At 42.0% G+C, this 17,800-nt stretch overlaps 1 protein-coding gene across 2 annotated transcripts in view; it reads right to left on the bottom strand.

Moving 5' to 3' along the window:
• Positions 1-7,090: 7,090 nt before the first annotated feature.
• The window catches only part of TRMT11 (tRNA methyltransferase 11 homolog), a 57,871-nt gene continuing 47,161 nt past the window's right edge, over positions 7,091-17,800 (bottom strand). The window contains exon 13 of one of the 2 annotated variants that reach the window (XM_062186728.1): positions 7,091-7,778. In XM_062186728.1, coding sequence (XP_062042712.1) covers positions 7,647-7,778 — 132 coding nt within the window. In that variant the 3' untranslated portion in view covers positions 7,091-7,646. The remainder of the gene's footprint in view (positions 7,779-17,800) is intronic. The other variant, XM_062186729.1, reaches the window with a different exon arrangement.

Below are 17,800 nucleotides of genomic sequence, written 5' to 3'. Positions count from 1 at the left end.
GAGATTTTGTAGCTCAGAGAGAATCATTAAGTTTGTTTGGCCACAAAGATATAAGCACTTACTAAATAGGCCTCTTTCTGGTTTTTGAATCCCCTTTGGCACTTACAGGGCAGAAATATTCAAGCATATAACATGTCAATTCCTATACACATTCACATGTAGAAACAACAACAGTACATTAAACTGGCTCCAAGGGTCATACCTAGAAGGTCATGTTAACTTTACTTCTGTAACCCAAACCCTATCAATTGAATTTGAATGCCACCATTTCTTCCAGGACTGAGTAAGATGATGAATTGGGCACATATATCCAACAGAGCCATTAGTGTGAGTTCCTGTCCTCACCAAAGTACCCCATATCAGCATACTCAGATAAGTACATATGGCCTCTGATCCTCCTTTGTGATAAGGAGATGATAGGCCCATTCCTAAGAGAATTTCTCCTTAAAGAAGCTGAGGTCAGCTGTGGTATTGTAGATTAGGCCACGTCCCATACTGGAGTGCCTGGTTGAGTCCAAGCTACTCCACTTCTGATGCAGCTTCATGCTAATGTGTCCTGGGAGGCAGCACATAATGGCCCAAGTACTTGGGTTCCTACCAACCATGTGGGAGAAGCATATAAGAGTTCTTGGAGGGGCCGGTGCTGTGGCACAGTGGGTTAATGCCCTGGCCTGAAGCACCAGCATCCCATATGGGTGCTGGTTCGAGACGAGGCTGCTCCACTTCCCATCCAGCTCTCTGCTATGGCCTGGAAAAGCAGTGGAAGATGGCCCAAGTCCTTGGGCCCCTGCACCCACTTGGGAGACCCAGAGGAGGCTCCCGGCTCCTAGCTTCGGTTCGGTGCAGCTCCAGCTGTTGTGGCCAATTGGGGAGTGAACCATTGGATGGAAGACCTCTCTCTCTCTCTCTCTCTCTCTGCCTCTCCTCTCTGTGTAACTCTGACTTTCAAATAAATAAATAAATCTTAAAAAAAAAAAGAATTCTTGGCTCCTGACTTCAGCTTGGCCTAGCCCTGGCTGTTGTAGCCAATTGAGAAATGAACCAGTAGATGGAAGTTTTCTTTCTATCTGTGTCTATCTCTTCCTCTTTCATATATATGGTTAACAAATAAACCACATATATATATATATATATATATATATATATATATATGTATATACATATATATAAACCATACATACACACTCACACACATGAAGCTGAGGTCAGGATAAAAGGAAAGGGAGAAGTGAGGGGGACATGGGATGGGGGCTTCCATGCCAGGTTACAAGGCTCTGTATCTATTTTAGTTTTGAGTAGAATGGCCCCTGCTTGCAGGTGAAACACAAGAGGCTGACAGTTGTGCTGCTTGCTGTGCCATGAGTAATCAGGTTCTTTCATGTGGCCTGTGAATCTGGTCTACCTAAGGCAAGATCACCTGACAATATCTATTTTTATCTGTGGTAAACTCTTTGACCCACACTGCCTTCAGGCTGGAGCCTCTAGGTTTACGCCTTTTGGCTGACTCTTAAAAAAAAAAAAAAAGTTCATATTAATCAATAGCATCTGCCCCATTACAAAGAAGTATCTCTTAAATTCTCACAGTTTTAACATAAAAGGTAAAGCAGATTTCTAAGGTGGTGGGGCATGCTGCAAGAATTTATCTAGAATTTTGGGGGTCAGTTTCTCATGATACATTAGGCCACATTCATCACAGTACAATTCAGTCTAGGGAAGTAAAGATCAAACATTAGTCAATGCTTCGTCTCTACCCCTTCCCACAGTTTATTTCAGGACTATGTCCCTGGAAGCCAAAGCTCCCTGACAGCAACCAAGATCCACTGGGAAATGAAAAGCTTTATTATCATCATCTGTGAATGGACCTAAGGTTAGCATGATAGTCTGACTGCACAGCCCAAGATAAACTATAGCTCAGCGGTTGCCATCCTTCCTTAACAAGCACTATGTGCCCTGTCACCATCTCTTAAGCAAAATGACCAAAGTTCTAATGATTCACCCAGTTTCTGCCTACAGGGGTCACAAATTTTCCTCTTTTGTGTTTGTTGTAGGTATATGTCTGTGTGACTACTGTCCAGCCCACCCAGGATATATCTCAGTACTGTCATGATAGGATGGATGTACATGAAACTAATGGGTTCACAGTGAAGGTACTCTTCTCCCCTACCCAGAAAAATTACCAAAAACCAAAGCTCTGTCTGGGTAGCTGTCCCTGAACCTACTCCCTGACTTGGTCAGTAATACTGCTCCAATCCTGCCTCATTAACAGGCAATGCAGTTCAGGACCAGGTATCATCAGGTCAATCAGAAAGTTGGTCAATTTGTTTGCCAGCAATTCCTTTGGACTTCCTTCAAATCCTGCTAACGGGCCACAAAGCTCTCATCCCCTTCCAGAAAGCCATGTCTTAACAGCCCACACTCATTACTAAAGCTATTAGGAACTGTGAAAGGTCTGACATTTTATTCTATTGAAAGCTAAGAAGCTAGTGTGCCAGTGTACCAGGCACTGGTTATGTCACATACAAAGAACTTTAGTACCTGTGGTATAGTAAGTAGCATGAAAATCAGCTATTTTAATAAGTTCTCCCTTCTACTCAAGTCCCAGAGAGGTGACTTGGATAGGTCCATGTTGAATACACACAGTGAGTTGCATTGCAATGGGTCAAGTTTCAAGGAACCCTGAGCTTAGAGAATCCAAATCATTTATAATGGACAGTAAGCATGTCTCTTACTCTGGTGAGAAGACATTGTTCTTGAAGATTGTATGCAAACTTGACCTCTGTTGCAGGAGTTGGAAGGAGGGAGAGACAGGAAAAGGGAAAACACTATCTTTACCTTCCAAGATTATTCACTACATTCTCAAAAAGACAGTTCAGAATACATAGAGTGCAGTGCCTCACTCAGAGAGAAGATGCACATGGAGAATTTTCTTAATAGGTATACATTGTAGAAAAATGCATTACAAAGTTTTGTTGTTTTTACTGAAAGCATTGAGACTTTGGATGAAGTAACTCCAGTCCATGATGTATACACAAATATTAAGGGACTCCTACAGAGTTTTAAAGTTCACCTGGGGCCAGCACTGTGACGTAGTGGGTAAAGCCCGCCGCCTGCAGTGCCGGCATCCCATATGGGCTCCGGTTCAAGTCTCGGCTGCTCCACTTCCGATCCAGCTCTCTGCTATGGCCTGGGAGAGCAGTAGAGGATGGTCCTAGTCCTTGGGCCCCTGCACCCGCGTGGGAGACATGGAAGATCGGCAAAGCTCTGGCTTTTGTAGCCAACTGGGGACTGAACCAGCGGATGGAAGTTCTCTCTCTTTCTCTCTGCCTCTCCATCTCTCCCTGTGTAATTCTTTCAAATAAACAAATAAATCTTTAAAAAAATAAACAAACTTCACCAATACCAGCTCTGACCAACTTGACCTGTGTCACTTACAACACACCATATAAAACACTTTGGCAGACCATCTAAACATCATACAGTACCATTTACACTTTCCATTTTCATTTTCTCCTCAGACTACTTTTTTCTTTTTAATTTGGCTAACTTCACACATAAACCCAGCTAATCCTCACTGCTGGATGTCAGTCAAAACAGTGTTCTGATGAATTCTCAGGAAAAAGAGTCAGGGTGCCTGGATTAACAGAGATCTTAAAGTCACAGAGGTCAGAACAGATTCCTTTTTAGGCAATTCAGCCTGGCGTGACTGCAACATGATTAGCTCATCAAGAACTTTCAAATTCTAGAACAAAAATATACAAAGCAAGCCCTAATATCCCAAGAAATGCCAGGGCTCACAGGCCTCATACTTACATAAGGGAAGCTGGCTTATCTGAACACTCATCTATTAAGGCCCATTTTGTTCCACAACCCAGGCTTCTTAAGAGACTGCCATGACAATTGAAACTCCATCTCCTTAAGAGCCTGTCGACAATGGCTTATGAACGAAGGGATAAGAGCCAAATTCCAGGTTGGCCACAGTTATGTCTAAATGTCAATGCGCTTATCCCACACAGTGAAACATGTGAACAACCTGAGGCAGGCCTCTTTTGAGGCAAAGGGTCAGGTTCCCTCGTCAGTCGCTTTACCCCAAAGGATACACAGGAATGTGCTGTCTCTATGATTCTACGGCTAGATAGGATCGTAGATATGTTTATCATTCCATTATAATTCTTTACACTCTAGACCTTATGTTCTCAAACCACTCTGTTTTAGAGAAGATCTCAATGTTTTAGGAAAGTACAAACACCATCAGTCTAGTGTTATTGTGTCCATGTGTATGTTCTGGATTAAGGCACTTTTTTTGTTTGGATTACAAACCACATTACTTGATAAATATCTGAGAAAAATGGGAGTGGGTGAGTTGGAAATGAAAGTAGACTTCACTTATTCTATGAATACAATCCTTCTAAGAAAAAAAAAAGTCTTGCAAGTGTTTAGTTTTCTAAATAACTCTGTAATGGAGCAAAACCATATTCTTGCAAAAAAGAGCCAAGGTTCTTATTTTGCTGTAATTTATTCTCTTTTGGTCAAACAGGTCAACAATGAGGTCATCAATTACCTTGGCAACACCCACCTCCATTCCTATCCCTACACTGCATTAGGGAAATAATTTATGTACTGCTTTATCTACAAAGAATTTTTTTTCCTAATAAAACATTTAACATCAGCTTAGTATCTCTGTGCTTTTTCAAGCGAGATTTATTAAAATGGTAAGGAAAGATGACCATTTCCTTAAAAAGTCACCTTCGATTTTCAACAAAGAAACATTATGTTTTATTCCGGAATCTCTTTGGATAAGCAATACTTGATAATATTTCCAGCATAAGATGTCAACAGTTCTTCTAACACCAAATGACTAAGACCTTTTATTCACGAGCCAGGTTTGCTTATATTGGCATCTAGATAATATAACCTTAACATCTAATTTCCTGATGTTAAAAGTCAAAACCCTGCTCCTTTGATTTACATTCTGAGTATAACACATATCACCTTAAAAGCTATTTCCATGTCTCCAACTTCTAATGTACATTTTTTCACCCAATCAAATAAACACACCCACGATAATGAATCTTGTGATGTTAATTCATAATCCACTTTTCCTTACCAAACTTGTAGTAAGGTCCTGTCATTGTAATCACTATTCTCAAATATGTAGGGAGACTCAAAATTTGAGTGACTTTTCTCAACAACAACAATGAAAATAGCGGCAACACTGACTTACCTCCCAGAGCTTAAGCAGTTTGAAAATGGTTTATTGCTCAATCCTTCTATTTAAAGAGTTAGTCTTAAGGAAGCTAGTGGCAGGCTGGCCCAAGGTTGGGTTACCCTGGGCAGGAAGTGGCTGAGAAAATTGTAGCAGATTTTAAACTTTTTTTAATCTGCTGGCCACTTTGGCTAAACACACCAGGGACCACCTACTCCACTATTCACTCCCAGCTATACCAGCAAAAAAAAGTACTTACCAGAATGGAGAGGAATGAGGCCCTTCTAACAAAACACCACCAAGGTAATCCGTTTGGATTTTATGGACACTTAACGTATGCCCCCAAAAAATTATAGATTGTGTCATATTATAAACATTAAAGTGGTCAGTCCAGGATCACCTAGAGTCACTCCCAGATTACACTGTAAATTCAAATTATGGAATATCTGAAATGCAGGCATGTTCATAGGTGACATTCCTGCTGGAAGGCTCTGAGGAGCACACAGTCTCACGCAAAACCAAATGATCTTATGCAGAAAGTAGTAAGATCTCAATGCCAGAAAATAAAGTCTCTCTTTAGAACAAAGAAGTTTGAAACCGAGGTTCTACATTCGAAACTAGTTAAAAGTGACCAAGTTTCTTTTCTGTTTCTGAGCATCAACTTTTACAATGGCACAAATTTGCACTCTGAGCCTCTTGACACTTTAGAAATGGGAAACTGAACTTACTGATAAATATGAAAACTAGCCTCACAACAAGATTTAAGCTTAGAAGACCTCAATCAGTAGTAAAAAAAATAATAGACATTTTAAAAATCTGTTGAATAATTTTTAAGGGCAAAGTGGACTACAGATTTTTAGAACTACTGGGGCTAATTTTTGTGACAACCCATAAAAGAGGCTAAGCTAAATCTCATATTCCAACTAAGTAACAGGAGTTCAAACTCACCCCCCCCATATAACCTCAAACAATTTTAAATAAGTTGGTTTATAAGAGAAATACTGAAAACAAGTCATCCTTGAATACTTTTAGATTTTCCCCAGTGTGCCACAAATCACATCCAGAAACCCAAACAAAACAATCACGGAAATGTTTGAGATCTGCTGCTGAAATCCAGAGCTGCAAGACAAGGAAAGGGGAGAAAAAGAAGCAAAACGCCTGACCTCCACGTCTTTTGAGCTCCCAAGACAAGTTAATATTGTGAGTTCATAAAAGTCAGCAGTAACATTAAAATAATACTAAAAACATAAATAAAAATGGCCTCTGGTTAAAGAGAGAGGGTCCATTTACTGCTGCCCTGCGGAGGTACATTTGACCACTGAAGGCAGGAAAGCTATTAGCATCCTGAATTAATGGGTAGAGTGGTTTTCAAACAAGATATTTTCATGATGGACATGATGTGGACTCAGCAAACTTCCTACTTGAGGAAAAATATAGCTTCTATTCCAAAGAGCACTGATTAGGCCTAATACCATTAGGGAACCATCAGGGACTTGTGTTGTTGTTACCACTTTTAACTATCAGTTACTTTCTAAACCAAAACTTGTAGGTAGTTAACTTGACCCACAATCAAGGTTCAGGAATGCAGGAGCAAATCCAAGGTAAAGAAGAGCTTCAGATATGGACAGGCCTGAAGGAATTTGGAATCTTCTAGGTTGTCAGGTCCTTGCCTTTTTCAACACCACTATTATCACTGCTAGTACTTATTGTCTGGAATTTATACATAAAAATGTATGCCTCTCATCATATCCCTGCAAAAAGTATCGACTACTACATGATTTTAGAAATTCTCAAAAGGTTTATTATTGACAACGAAAATCAGTTACAGTAAAAACCCAAATTCACTTACTTAATGAATAAATTTTTTTCTTAAGATTTATTTATTTATTTGAAAGAGTTTCAGAGAGGTGGCGGGGGGGGGGGAGGGGCGTTCTTCCATGCACTGATTCACTCCAGGTCTCCCATGTGGATGCAGGGACCCAAGGACATGGATCATCTTCTACTGCATTACCAGGCCATAACAGAGGGCGGATAGAAATAGAGCCACTGGGACTCAAACCAGTGTCCATATGGGATGCCGGCGCTGCAGGTGGCGGCTTTATTCACTATGCCTCAGTGCCGGCCCCTGAATAAATTCTTAACCATTACTACGTGCCTTGACATCTGGTTGATATGTGTAAAAAGTCAATATTAGTTCCCTCTATAAATTGTAAAAAATATAACAATTTTGAATACAACTCCATTAATACTTAAAAGTATAAATATAAATTAAAGTTCAAAAGATATTACATTGCATACAACAAAATAGCCTCTAAAACAACAATTTCCAAGGACTTGCTTACTTTGTAGCATTTATATGTACACCATAAAGTTTTAAAATAGTACAGGTTTTCTGGATCCCACATGAAAGTTCACATCCAGATGTCTTTCAAAATCTTAATGTTCACTCCTGGCTGGGTTTTTCTTCCTTGGCAATCCTTTTTGTCACTCCACTGAAATATTTCTCACGGAAGGAATTATGGCCTTGGTACGGCAGAAAATGATCACTTCGCAGTTGTGAATACTGGTCCCGGTTCTGGAAGGTTGGAAAATACAAAACAAAAAAAGCTATATAAATTATTTCTTAAGTTAGCAGGCAAGCTACTCTTAGAAAAATCTCACTGGCGATGCACATCTGTTATTATTTGAACTGGAATTGCATCATCACCTTTCATCTGCAACACGTGTGGATGCTCAAAGTGTTTTCACCTTGGTTGATCCCTCCACTAACCCTCTGCACACAGGGCAAGTATTTTTACTAACTAGAGAGGGCAAAGAGAATCAGGCCAAGATAACACAGGCAAGATCACAACTTTCTTCTGATTCCTAGCTCAGCACACACTAAAATCATCTGCGGCTGTGGGTAAGAATTACCAAGCAGGGAAGCTTGTACTCAAGAAAAAGGTGTCTACAATCAAACCAATGCATTTCTATCAGGCCACACAGACATATAAAGCTCGTTAGGGGTTATAGTCATACTCAGTTAATAAACAAACAATTCTGGCAACTTTATATAACCACGGTAGATGGAGATACAAGCCAAACATGAGACTGCCATCCATACTTTGAGGCTTCACAGGCAAACACCGACTAATGCTCAGACTGACACTTAAGGGACATTGGTAACATCAGTCTGGGCTAGAATGGCAAACACATTTTGCATCAGAAATTTGAAAGACAGGCTGGAATTACTGAAACATCAGTTTGTCACCCAAATTTACTAGCCATTCCAAATGGTGTACAAAAATATCTAACTAGATATATTACCTCATTTTCCAAGCACTTCTTTAACTCATATTCAGCTATGCAAGGATTAATGTGATCTTGTAAACAGGTATGGAGATTCAGTCAGAAAACCTGAAGCTTGAGTTTGATCAACAGCAGGAGCAGAGTGTAGGCACCAGACAGTCCTGAGCAGCCCCACAACCACCGCCAGCCTGGTTACCACCACACCCCAGGAGGAACGGTGGCTGCCCGGCCAGCCCCAGTCACCAGCACCGCAACCACAAGCAGTGGGCCCCAGACCCAGCAGCTGACCCCACCCTCAGCACCACTGGCAACGGCACACGGAGCGGTGGCCCAGGTGGCCTCACATTGGTGAGGCCGGTCGGCAAGGACAAAAAGGTCATCACAACCAAAAGTTCTGGGAACAGGAAAATGACCCAATGTAAGAAACAGATATGTAGGCTGGCATTGTGGGTAAAGCCACCACCTGTAGTGCCAGCTGTAGTGGGTGCTGGTTTGAGTTCCAGCTGCTCCACTTTTGAACCAGCTCCCTACAAATATGCCTGGGAAAGCAGTGGAAGATGGTTCAAGTGCTTGGGCCCCTGCACACACGTGAGCAACCAGAAGAAGCTCCTGGCTCTTGGCTTTGGATTTACCCAGCCTCAACTGTTGGGGCCATTTGGGGACTGAACCTGCAGATATCTTTCTCTGTCTCACCCTCTCTCTCTCTCTCTCTCTGTTAACTCTACATTTCAAAATAAATTTAAAAAAATAAAGAAAGAAACGGATATGGCTTCATCAACAGGCATGACAGCAAGGAAGACCTGCCTGTACACCAGCCTGCCATAAACAAGAATAATCCCATTAGGAGCTAGAGAGACTGCGGAGTGTGATGTCACAGAACAGGTCACAGAGACAGCCAGTGCTACACGTGCTGCAGGAGCTCCAGGCAAGGCAGTAAATATGCAGCAGACATATCCATCCTAGACGCTGTCCACACCGTAGGGACCCTCCATGCAATGACCAGAATTACCAGAAAGTGCCAAGTGTGGGGAAGAACAAGGGAGCCCTTCAGAGCGCGCCCCCATAGGCCAGACCCACGTACACTGGCCCGACCGCATGTACCAGGACCCCATGGGCGTACACTGCTGTATTCCCAACCTCCTGTGCAGGGCGAAGGGATAAGACGCTGATGGCCCTGGTGCAAGAGAACCAGGTGGACCAGTGAGACAGAATATGCATCCGGGTCGTAGACCACCATTCCACTAGGTCCTCCTCGCCAAAGACAGTCTGGAGAGCATGGCAATGAGAGAAGGAAAACCAAGCAGATGCGACCCAAGGCCAGCGGGCACCTCCACCTCTGCAGCACCGCACCTTCGTTTCCGACGCAGTCGCCCAGATAACCCAGAACCACAACATGGCCAAGAGACAAGATTGGCTGATCCCCCCCAGCTGTTGGCTCTTTTTACTTGGAATCTATTTTGCACCTGTATTTTAAAAAAATATACAAATATATAAATTATTAAAAATATTTAAAAATTCCCAAATTCATTTTATGGCAATAACTATAATACAGTTTCAAATTTCTGCAAGCATTTGAAAACATGCCAATGGTTACTAACTCAGCAGGCTACACGCAACTAAAGAATACTAAATGAATGTTAGTATTTGCTGGATGTTCCTTATGTGCCAAAAACTATACTAAACACGTTATACACTTTATTGAATAAACGTCATCAGCTCTAAGTAATAAACACACTATTATTACTATGTTATAGATATGGCATCATTGAAGAGAAGAGGCCCAAGATAACACAGCTGGTACATGGCAGGGCTGGGTTTGGACACATGGCTGTGTGACTTCAGGACTGTGTTCTTTACTACAATCCAAAGAGGCTTTCTTCAGGACTAACTTCCTCAACTTAAGGAGCTCTTAGAATAAACAGGTTGCATTAAGGCTTGAGGACTGAATTGCCTACTAAGAACGAACTGGATCTGAAGCAATTAACTAAGAGGATCTATTTCAGTGGCATACAATTTTCATACCAGGAGGAGATACAGGAGCCACAGGGATGCCAAGGAGACTGACTAATAACCCTAGGAGGACTATTTCCAAGACAACAGCAATACAGAACAATGTTCTCCCATTTACCCTTGACTTACTCATTTCAGTGCTTATCAAAAGTCTGACTGAGAGCACAGGAAAGGAAGGGACCTTCCATCAGCAACTCCGGGTATTAATTCTGAACTGAGTTCTATGTCAAATAAGATCACGAGAAGATTTGTCGAGAGGGGTGAGGTTAGTAACTGACAGAACTGTTTTATATTCTGAAGCTATATCCACAGGCAGTCAAGGCCCCTGCTGCTGTATTTTTCCACATAGTTTCTGTATCAATCTTCACTCAGTTACCAAAATCAGAACCTGGATCCAGCCCTCCTCTTCTCACATCTGATCAGAACTGAGTATCTCAAGGCTACTTCTCTGAACCTACATTTAGTTTAGGTTTTCCTCATCTCTCCTCTTCTTTCCCTAAATGCCAGTCGCCCTGCCTTCAGTGGTCCCTTCTCCAATCTGTGCTCCATACTGAAACCAAACTAAATTTATTAAAATGCAAATTTAAAATGCCAGTCCCATGGCTGAAGTCCAACTGAGTTCAAAATTTCCCCAGTGTTCGACTTTTCCCTTAACATCTGGGAGTTGGATTCAATTACACATCAGTTGGCTGAATGACATCTTACTTACCTCTCCTGAATGAGAGAAATTAGAATACTGTCAGGGAACAAAGTCTTTCCGACCTCTGCCTGTCTGTTCTCAGTTCGACCCATGGCTCCTTTAGGCCTTGCAGGATCGACCTCCCCATCAAAATGCACTCTGGGTAACTTCATGTTGTACCCCAGAGCTAAGGAAGACATGATCCAATGGAAATGTGTGATTCCATCCACATGGGAGACCTACATGGAGTTGTGGGGTTCCTGGCTTCAACATGGCCCAGAGTGACCATTTGGGAAGTATACCATTAAATAAAAGACCTCTCTCTCTGTCTTTCTCTCCCTCTCTGCCTCTTTTTCTTCTTTTTCCCCATGCCATTCTGCCTTTTGTAAGGAGAGGAAGGGAGGGAAGGGAAAACACCCATGGCTTTCTTTATCTCAACAGTTTAGAACAAAAGATTCCATAAGAACATAATACATGCAAAACAAGCCCTAAGCATACTGTGGGCTCTGTAGACACAGCACCGGACACATACACTCCTGGAAATATTGGGGAAAACCATTAACCTTAGAAATGCAATCTCAGGAGGAGTGGGGGTGGGTACAAAATCCTATATTCTTTATTTCCCAGGAAGTAGAGAAGAATCAGTATAAGGTATGTGTAGGGGTCCTATGCTGGAATGCTGTCTTTCATAAGACAGACTGACCTGACCGTGAAACAGAACATTGTTAACAGAAGCTCCTGGCAAACCCAAATGCTCCCAGTCCATTGTGCAACCAGGGATCTGGCAAGAGCCTTTCCAACTACCTGCAGCACTAGCCCTGCTTCAGGGTAAGCCAGACACTCCAGGGCCCTTGACCACAAGCATCATTTAAGTGGAAAAACCACAGTTCACAAAATGTTCCTCATGAAGCATCCAGTAATCTGTGGTCTAACACACATCACCTCATACGTAGCACCACACATATAAACACTATATACTCATGAACAATTCATTTCTAAAATACACTCAGTCCACATGAAATTTACTCTACATATATGCGGGATTCAGAACTCATTATCTCAGTGTTATGAAAACAACAAGCTCAACTTGTTTCTCTTTTCTCTCTACCTCTCTTTCATCCTATCTTTAGTTTAGTTTACCAGGGCTCACACTTGAGATGATGATATTCAACTCCACATATTTTTCATCACCTCATCATGACTCTTCTCCATTCACATTCCCTGCCCATCTCAACCAGGAATATCTGCAGGTTTTTTTCAACTCAGTATCTCCAAGGCTAAAGTGTTTACTTACAGGGAGAAGAGCAACTTCAAGCAACACCATCTTTGACCTCCCTCACTAGCTCAAGCTTCCCCAGCATGACTTCTGGTTTCTCCAACATCTTCTAATTTATCTATCACTATCAATCATACCATCTGTGTATTATAAAACTTGAGAGTCTTGCCCTTTTTTAGTTAGCAAGAAGTACCTGATGGAAAATAAAAATATTCAAAATATTAGGCAATGCTAAAACAGAAAATCAGTGCAAAAGGGTTACAGAACACCTTTCCCAAATTTCCTAACTATTGGTAGTAATTAAGGAGATGTAAATAAAATCTATTAAGACTGTTGATTACCCCATTTTATCATTTTTTTTAAAACAAGAAATCAAGATTGCTCCTTTAGGAAAATGTCTGCATGTCACAAATGGCTTCCTTTTTTTTTTTTTTTTTAAGATTTATTTTATTTATTTGAAAGAGTTACAGAGAGAGGTGGAGACAGAGAGAGGTCTTCCATCCACTGGTTCACTCCCCAGATGGCCGCAATGGCCGGAGCTGCACTGATCTGAAGCCAGGAGCCAGGCGCTTCTTCTGGGTCTCCCATGTGGGTGCAGGAGCCCAAGAACTTGAGCCATCTTCCACTACTTTCCCAGGCCATAGCAGAGAGCTGGATTAGAAGAGGAGCAGTTGGGATTAGAACCAGCACCCGTATGGGATGCCGGCGCATCAGGTCAGGGCTTTAACCCGCTGTGCCACAGTGCCAGCCCCACAAATGGCTTCTTAATGTTAATTAATACATCATCCAGAGCTAACACTTATCCTTATAAGTATTGTGGGTAAAGTTGCCACCTGCAGTGCCAGCATCCCATATGGGTGCCAGTTCGAGATCCCGCTGCTCTACTTCCAATCCAACTCTCTGCTATGGCCTGGGAAAGCTGTAGAAGATGGCTCAAGTCCTTGGGCCCCTGTACCTGTGTGGGAGACCTGGAAGAGGCTCCTGGCTCCTGGTTTTGGATTGGCACAGCTCCAGCCGTTGCAGCCAACTGGGGAGTGAACCAGCGGATGGAAGAAGACCTCTCTCTCTCTCTCTCTGCTTAACTCTGACTTTCAAATAAATCAATCAATCTTTAAAAAAAAAAAAAAGACAATTAGCAACTGCAAGTATTAAAAGAAATAAGCAAGTTCTAATTCAACAAAGGAAATACATATGTGTTTCATATAATTATTAGTTTATATATATATATAATTTTTTAATTTAATTATCATCTAAATTTTGTAGATAGGGAAATGAGGCTAGAAGAGTTTAAGTGACTTTACAGAGCTCATGCAGCTAACAAGTAGCAGTGCCAGAACCATAGCCTAAATCAGATCTCAGAGCTTGTGCAGTTTCCACTATACTTCTCTCCCTTTTTTTTTAAGTAGAAATTACACAAAACAATGGCTAGAGAGTTAATTTCCCATATAGATTAGTGGGTCATACAAAATGGAGTTTGACATTTAGAGGACGTTCCTTGCTGAAGAGCAATGTTATAGTAGCACGTATTTCAGATCTAAACTTCTAGATAGAACCCTTTTAACCACGGTCCCACCCAACCAATTTCCTGTCCTATCAGTACTGCTAATTCTAAGCATAAACCACTGGGGAATTTTAACACACTTGCCAAGGAAACCTAAGAAAGCCATGCAAATCAGAAGTCTACTTTTATGTGTATACTACCCTCTGCTGGCTGAATCAAGCAACTTCTTCTTTCCAGTATCTTCTCAAGTGGATGCAAACTGTTGGACACAGCAGATCACACTTATGCCAGTCAGGAGTGCTCTGTTTCCCCAGCTGTTTGTAAGTTCTAGAGTCACACAGCCCAACCTGATGAGCATGGCCTGCCTCTTCAGGGCGCAGGAGCATTAGCATTTATTCACACCAGTTCATTTTGCAAGAACGAGATGGTAACATACAAATATGAATTCATCTTTGTGATCCCAAGGTGTGTCACTATCATCTGTGCCATCTAGCCCTACAAAATTACTCTGCCGGACAAGAAAGAAAAAGTACATACAAATTGTACTCTAAAGTGTATAAATTCTCAGGAAAAGAAACAAAACTGTTATGTTCCACAGTAACATTTGAAACCAACACTGTGGATACAAGTACTGATTCTCTGGATTATTACCAGGACAATGTGTGTGAGTTTCTCAAACTAAGCCTCACAAACTGCTCAGACTTCACAGATTCTTCCCTGAGAATGCCACTCAGTTACAATTATCTTCCTAATTACTGCCTACTAGAAATCTACCATTCTCTTCTCGCACCTACCACTCAAATAAAGGGAAGGTATCTTAATTTTCCACAGTAGGTCGATTCAGTGGTAGTTTTGGTTTGCTTCTCATGAGGAATGAGGCGTAGGAATCAGAGGATTGAAATGTTCTTATCGCACTGATTTTTGAAGAGTAATGGCAGAGTAATGATAAAATTCAGTGTATCTTTGAACAAAACTTCTGGCTAGCTATAATTATCTGTTCTTTCTCTGCATTCAAAGGGATGATTTAAATACTGTTGAATATCACTATGTAACTTTTCACTCTAGGAGGGCCCCACATAATCACTGAACAGTTAATATTCATTCCATAAATATTTACTGAGTGGTAAGCAAGAGTCAATGTCTGTGAATTCAACAGCCTGAGCATTGGTGGGGAGACAGACATTAAAGCACCCGAGCACAAACATGTAAGCCATGATGAGACACGGGGGAGACCTGAAGGAGATACCTATGGAGAGGAGCTGCAGGGAAAGCCAGCTTCCCTAAGGAAGCAACATCCATCTGAGACCGAGAGGATGAATTAAACAGGCACAGAAAGGGCGGGCAAGAAACGTTCCAGGGAGAGGAAACACGTGCGACCTCTGAGACTAAACAGAGGTGCGTCCATCTTGGGACCTGAAAGAAGGTGCACATGGTGAAGGCTCAGTGAACCAAGGGGAGGGCGGCACAAAGGGAAACTGGAGAGGGGCCAGGGGCAAGCTGGGCTGGCCTGCAGGTTATGCGAAGGACTCTGACCTTTATTCTAATTTCCACAGGAAGTCACTTGTGAGATCTGCATGGAGTTTTACTATCTTGTTATGTTCTGATAGATACTCTAGGCACTGTGCAGGAAGTGGGATAGAGGTAGAAATACAAACCCAGGGAAAGCAGTTGGAAGAGCTCCGCAGAGCCCAGGAAAGGAGCACTGCACCAAAACTACCATCCGCGCCGCTGCCCCGGGCCAGACTTCTGAAAAGTTTTCTTTAACTCTTGTCTCCCTCACTCCAACTACCCAGTAAGTCAGGCAGGCCTGCCCTCAAAACTCTCAGTTCCATCCTATCTCCACCATCTCCAATTCTCCCTTCCTTGGCTTATGGCCTCACCATCTTTTCATGGCCATGCCAGAAGTCTCCTCACTAGTGTCACAGGTAATCTTCCCACAACTCAAATTCCCCTCCTAAGGGAAGGAAGGGGGACTATCAGCAGGCAAGAATTCCTGTCGCTCTCCTAACACCCTTTACAGGCTTATCCTCACCCGCAGGATCAACTTGGAGCGTAGGGCCCTTCCGTGTTGGGCATCCCTCAGTCCCTGGCTGTCTCCAGCTGAGCCTCTGCCGCACGCTCGGTGCTCCAGTCATGCAGAAGTGCCGCAGGTTCCCCACGGGCACTGCATCCCTCTCAAGCCTCTGCACCCAGTGTAGGATGGTATCTTCCCCCCCACAGGAACACCTCCTCAGGCACGTGCTCTCCTGCCCACACAACGCCAAAGACTACCGCAGAACACGGCATACTGCTGGAAAGGCTCCCTTGCCCATTTCTCCTAATGTCCAAGTTTGCTCAGGATAAGGACTTAGCCTTATTAGACTGCATAGCCCAACACTGGACACAAACGGTGCCAATAACACATAATGAGTGATGAAAGTCATGGCTTTCCCCTTAGGGACTATGTAATGAAGTCAAGGAGGGAGGAAAGCACATAGAACTAAGAAAATACGTGAACGTAAAAACTGTAAATGACGTTGTTCTCCTTTTCTGTTTCTTAGAGTAGCTTTTCCAAAGTCTCACCTGTCCTTAAATTCCTACATTCATTTATTCACTCGCGGGAAAAACACACAACCCTCTCCCGGAGGTAACAGCAGTCCTCAGGTACTTGCTGAACCCTAAAGCCTCATCTTTCACGCCAGTCCCTACCATGCTTAGAATAAAGCCAAAATGCTTCTGTGGCATCCTTTACTGATGCCAGAAGCTAACTTTATGGAATCCCCAAAACTTCAGAGAAACTACCTAAGGCTCATCACCAATTTATAAAATTACCGTCCCTCACAAATAAGACATCTCCCTTCCCAGGGCCTGCAGTTGCAGAACTCCGCAGTCATGCAGCAGCACACCAAATGGCTTCTATTTTAATTATAGGTCAGGTTTAAGTCGTCCTTTTACTCACTGACAGTTCCTGATAATGAGATAATGATTTCTTCCACCTCACTAGTATTAACCTTAAGTCATTTGTATTCTCCAAGTGACAGCAGTTTATATAAAACAGCAGTTTCATTGCAAACACTTGAATACAAATGGTTTGTGAAACTTAATCTACGATAAGTGAAAACCTTGATGCTATCACCATTGTGAAAGCCACCAACCTGGTGGTGCTCATCTAATTTTGTTAGGAAAGACATTTGGATTCACAGAACAGATTAAAGCTACGATAAATATTCCTAAATAAGGTGTGAGGAAGAAGGCAAAGAGATGGAAGAGAAAAACAGCAGCTGATCTACTTTCTTGTAATCAGCAGAGAGTGAAATGAAACGTAAATGACAGTGCTGAATAGAACGGCCTCAGTTCAGCTGCAGGGTAATTACCCATGTCCGGCTTTTGTTTAAAAATCCTGCTCTCCTTATCAAAGCTTCCCACTGTTCTGCATCTGGTACTGGACAGTAGCTATAGAAACCACTTGTGTTAAAGTTATACAACTATAAACAGCACTAGGCCATTTCCAAACCAAGGACAAGCAGGTCAAAAGTCTGGCATCCAATACTGTTAAGAGAAACCTCTGGTATTATTAGCGGGAATAAGGCAAAGTGGGAAATCTACCTTTAAATCACGTCTTCATATATATACTATTCTTTAAAAATATTTCATTACTCTGAAAATACTAAGTTGCCTAAAAGTCTATGAAGATATTTTAATATATATTTAAATCTTACTATCTCGAGTTCTGAATGAGTGATAATTAACAGTTGAACTTTGACATCTAGCACTCAGCACATAATTTCTTCCTAATTATAAAAAGGACATTGTGGATATTCATACATATCACTATGATATATAGGAATTAGCACTTTTTATATG

This window comes from Lepus europaeus, chromosome 3 (assembly GCF_033115175.1).
Source record: "Lepus europaeus isolate LE1 chromosome 3, mLepTim1.pri, whole genome shotgun sequence".
In the NCBI taxonomy this organism is placed as follows: Eukaryota; Metazoa; Chordata; class Mammalia; order Lagomorpha; family Leporidae; genus Lepus; species Lepus europaeus.
Note: the sequence above shows the minus strand (reverse complement) of the source record. Positions and strands in the feature narration are given on the sequence as shown.